The 5,000-nt window shown below is 49.1% G+C and overlaps 1 protein-coding gene across 1 annotated transcript in view; it reads left to right on the top strand.

Annotated features, from left to right (window-relative positions):
- The window catches only part of LOC143100241 (target of Nesh-SH3-like), a 35,770-nt gene that overhangs the window by 11,481 nt on the left and 19,289 nt on the right, over nucleotides 1-5,000 (top strand). The window contains exon 8 of the mRNA XM_076263224.1: nucleotides 87-134. Coding sequence (XP_076119339.1) covers nucleotides 87-134 — 48 coding nt within the window. The remainder of the gene's footprint in view (nucleotides 1-86; nucleotides 135-5,000) is intronic.

Raw genomic sequence — 5,000 nt, 5'->3', positions numbered from 1 at the left:
CTACTATTTATATGAAACGATCCAGGTGGCATTAGTTCTCTGTGTGTGTGTGTGTGTGTGTGTGTGTTTGTGTACTGTATGTGTAGTCCCTCTTCCCAGGAATCTCAGTCTTCCAGGAAACAGGAGAATTCTGGGTAATCGCCTTTACTGACGTTCAATGACCTTCACTCCCTCAGAGTATCCGTAATACTTGACCCTTCACCTTTTCCCTTCTGAGCCTCTGTACTCCTCCTCTTCTCCTACCCCTTATTATATGTTGTAATATCATCTGTTCTTTCTCTCTACAGTTATGGAAAATATACTCAATGTTGCTATTTCAGGTAGCCATCATAATTGAGTTTTACTGTAGATTGCCTTTTGTTGAAGTAACAGGTGTTGATACACATACACACATCTATCTATCTATCTATCTATCTATCTATCTATCTCTCTATCTGTCTATCTGTCTATCTATCTATCTATCTATCTATCTGTGACCTCTGGACTACTGTGAGTGTTAACCATTTTTCTTGCTCCTCTCCAGATGCCACTCCTACCTGGGCCCTTCCCACAGCATTTACACCAATCACAATCCCCCCTCCACAGAGCCACACCCACAAAAACATGACCACACCCACAACCAACACCAATCAGCATAGAGAGACTCAAGTCGTGCCTAAAACTAGCGTGCAAAAAAAAGACAAGCTACACCACTCTAAACCTAAAACTTCAGGCCAGCATGTGCCCACTCCACCCAAAGTACCGGCCCCAGGCCAAGACACCCAACACCAACGCCTCACCACCACCACACCCACCAGAAACATTCACCATAAACACAGAAATAGACGACCACATCTAGATGCTAAATACCAGCCTAAAACTAGCGCCCCAAAACAGCATCTACCCACCATTACATCACCCGATGCCCAACCCCCACCGAAAATGACTGAGGCTACTAACACCCATGACTTAGCCACGAGCAGTGGCCAAAGACAGCCTATCCAGGGTCGACCTAAAGCTGATACACCTGTGAAACCTGTGACCCAGAGGCAGAGAGAGAAGCCCACCAGGCCGGTCAGTTCTGGAAAGACCCAGTCTCCACTCAGAACCACAGAGCAGAGGAAGAAGCCCACTAGGCCGGTCAGTTCTGGAGAAACTCGGTCTCTGCTCAATAACACTGCAGTCCAGCAGCAAGGTGAACACCAGCCTTCAGCTGCCATGTCTCCCACTGCGGATACATCCCTGCCAGAGATGACCAAATGCACAACCTCGCCAAAAACACTCTCAGCGCCTAGTACCCCTCCTGCCCACCCTCTCGCCCCTGAGTTGCGCCGCACTGGGGCAGAACAAGAGGCCGCACAGGCCAACAATGAGGGAACACCAGACACACACACACAGATTCACACAACGAAACGCCAACCCGCTGACACTCACTCAACGCACAACACAGAACAAACATCGCTGGTTGGCATGGCAACCCCTGCAGATGTGCGCCCAGATAGTCAGTCACCAGTCAGTAAGGTCCTCCGTGGGTCATCTGTTCACACAACTCAACACGTCACTGAAAGCCCTGCGATGCTCCCTGACACAGACCGTGCCTTGGAAAACAAGGGCCCGGCCAGCTCTGCAAGTGAGCCAATCACAGTTCGCCAAGGTTTATTTCCTATCACACCGAGCCAGCCACATCCTACTGAACGACTGCCAATCGCTGACAAGAAGCCAATCAAAATAAGCCAAAAGCCATCGAAAAAGCCCACCAAAACCACAAAACCCTCCACGAATGGTAAACAGCCAGGCGGAAAACAAAACAAGCCCAAACAGCAGGCAGAGAAAGTCAAACAGCCCTCCAAGGCTGTCCAGACTCCAGATGGAACACGCCAAGAGCCAATCAAACACAGCCAGCAAACATCCCGAGATAGCAAACAGCCAATCAAAACAGGTCAAAAGCCCTTGTATCGCAAACAAAAACAACAAACCAATAAGGGGCCAATCAAAACAGCCCAGAGGGTGTCCAGCACCACTGATTGGCCGCTCACCACAGGGAGACCACAGGATGGCCACAGTCAGAAAACTCCCAGCAGCCCCTTCAGTGTCACCCAGTACTCGCCACCCACTGCTAGACTAAGACCGACCACTACACAGCACCAGCAACACACCCACAGGACAGGCGTGGATACCCCGGTACACACCCACAGGACACAGATGCTGAGCACACCTAGTCCTGTGCAAACCCAAGAGGATCCTAAACACACAACAACGACAGCCAAACAAATATTCCAGCAGCACGACAACAGACCCCTATTCCCCTTACACACTATCAGCACCGCTCAAACCTCGACCACTCTGACCACCCAGCGTCCAACTCAGGCCAATCCCAACGCAACACCCCACACACACATCCAGAGTGTTGCCCCGGTCACCCCCAGCTCCTCCAGAGAGACCGGTCCTCATCTTGCCACAGCGAAACGACCGCATAGCCCCCTGGGTAACTAAGCCACCCCTTTGCCTTAGAGAGTTGACTTTCAGTTGACTGCCTTGCTGTGCCAGCTGTGGTTGTCAAACATAAACAGAAATCTGGTGGTGTGGAGATCTCAGTCATACCCTAGGCTCTGATGACACATAGATGTGTGAACACAAGAACAGACATGATTGCACATGGAGATGAGAGGAGAGGAATGTCTTGTCCTGAGCTCCCTGAGCACTAGGAAGCCAAGAGAACAGCTAGCGTTCCTGTACAACACACCCTGAGCACTAGGAAGCAGCTAGGAGAAGAGCAGCTAAAGTTCCTGTACGACACACCCTGAGCACTAGGAAGCAGCTAGGAAGGGAACAGCTAAAGTTCCTGTACGACACACCCTGAGCACTAGGAAGCAGCTAGGAAGGGAACAGCTAAAGTTCCTGTACGACACACCCTGAGCACTAGGAAGCAGCTAGGAAGAGAGCAGCTAAAGTTCCTGTAAGACACACCCTGAGCACTAGGAAGCAGCTAGGAGAAGAGCAGCTAAAGTTCCTGTACGACACACCCTGAGCACTAGGAAGCAGCTAGGAAGGGAACAGCTAAAGTTCCTGTACGACACGCCCTGAGCACTAGGAAGCAGCTAGGAAGAGAGCAGCTAAAGTTCCTGTACGACACGCCCTGAGCACTAGGAAGCAGCTAGGAAGGGAACAGCTAAAGTTCCTGTACGACACGCCCTGAGCACTAGGAAGCAGCTAGGAAGAGAGCAGCTAAGGTAGAAAGAGAGGAAAGCAACACCCTGAGCACTAGGAAGCGAAGAGAACAGCTAAAGTTTCTGTAAGACACACTCTTAGCACTAGTAAGCGGCTAGGAACAGAGGAACGCAACACCCTGAGCACTAGGAAGCAGCTAGGAAGAGAACAGCTAACTCTCTGGGTCTGCCTGAAACGGAAGGCGCCTGCCAGCTGCCTCACTGACTTCAAGGTACCAGTTATGAGCTAAGATTTGGACAGCCTAGCAAGATAGCAACACAGAACGCCATCTTCCGTTAACTGATTGCTGGGGCATCGTTAAGATACCGACTGCTGATTTAATAATTTGACAGAATGTTGGACGTTGAAGCACTAACTATACATCTACTCTGCCTTCAAAATTCATCAAAATGAAGGTAACTTAGGCTACATTTAGACAGCAGGCAAAAGTGGCCCAAATCTGGCCCAATTTTTGAGGTCAAGTGACCAGGTCAGACTTCTTCTGAAGTAATGTGAACGCTCAAATCTTGCCCAGATCTGATTGTTTCAAGATTTAGACCACTTCCATACTGTATGTGGCCCTGAGTCAGACCCAGGTCAATGCGGCCTCAGTGTGAACAAGCAGGTGGATTTGATGCGACTTTCATGTGAATCTACATCTACATTTGTCACAATTATATGCCGGTGGGAGTTAGCTGATATCATTGTTTTTGTTCTTTTGTGCATGCGGGTAAGTTCAGAACCGCAAACAGTTCACACTGGAATCTGATATAGGCCACATTTTAAAAGGTAATGTGAACAGCCAAACAATTGGATCTGAGCAACAAATCTGAATTGAGCATTAAGACTTGCAGTGTGAAAGTAGCATTAGAAGGCAGCATTTTATACCAATATTTGATTTGGATATGCCTCAATACCTTGCTGCCACCTTACACTGCCTTAGAAGGCAGGATTTTTTCCGTTTCGGACAGACCCTCTCTGGCCCTAATCTGCCTCTCTCAATCTCTCTAATCTCAGTTACCTGTGTGTGGCAGAACTATAAGTTAAGATCAGAAAGAGAGGTTCCAGAGGTTAGTTTAAATCATGGCACGAATGACTATCTCATACGAATCCAAACAGGTTCTTCAGCCCTGATGTCTGCATAGCATGTCCATCCTGAGCATCACAGGGTTTAGAATATACATATTATTTTAGAGGTTTATGGCAGGGTGAGGAATGTTATTCTTTGTTGTCCTTTTCCTCACTTGTTTGTACTATTTCCAGTTGCTATGCTAGATGTGCCATAAGCTTAATATATATTATAATATAAATAAACCCAATTAATGAGCTGGCCGATGAGGACAGGAAGGATGCTTTAGGAGTTGCCTTGCCTCCACATCCCATTCCTGATATAAAACAGCATCTGTCTATCACGCAGCTGCCGTTCCACCACAGCACGGACAACCTGCCCCTAGTCCCACGCTGGTCAGTGAGAAGGCCGGTAACGAAAGGGGTAATGATGACGCAATGCGTGCTCATTGGTCATGACCGCTGTCCATCACTTGTCCTGACCACACCTCCTCACTCCATCCCACCCTGACATCACGCCTGTAACACCTCCCACCTTCCACACCTCCTAACTCCTCCCACCTCTTCTACACACATGTAACCCCACCCCTTGCCCAAGTAACCACGCCCACTTGTCATGTGACATCCCATCCCGTTGCCTGGGAGCCTGGAGGAGTTGGAGGTAAATGTAGACCTCTCAGGGTGAAGCACTGTCAGTCGGGCACGCAGTTTCTCACATCACCCCAACGCCTCACGCCTCCCACAGC

This window comes from Alosa pseudoharengus, unplaced genomic scaffold (genome assembly GCF_046254945.1).
Source record: "Alosa pseudoharengus isolate Yale_2024_CS ecotype anadromous, Long Island Sound unplaced genomic scaffold, YU_APseudo_1.1 YU_APseudo_1.1_scf_3, whole genome shotgun sequence".
Classification (NCBI taxonomy): Eukaryota; Metazoa; Chordata; class Actinopteri; order Clupeiformes; family Clupeidae; genus Alosa; species Alosa pseudoharengus.
This window is presented reverse-complemented; position numbering and strand designations above follow the sequence as displayed.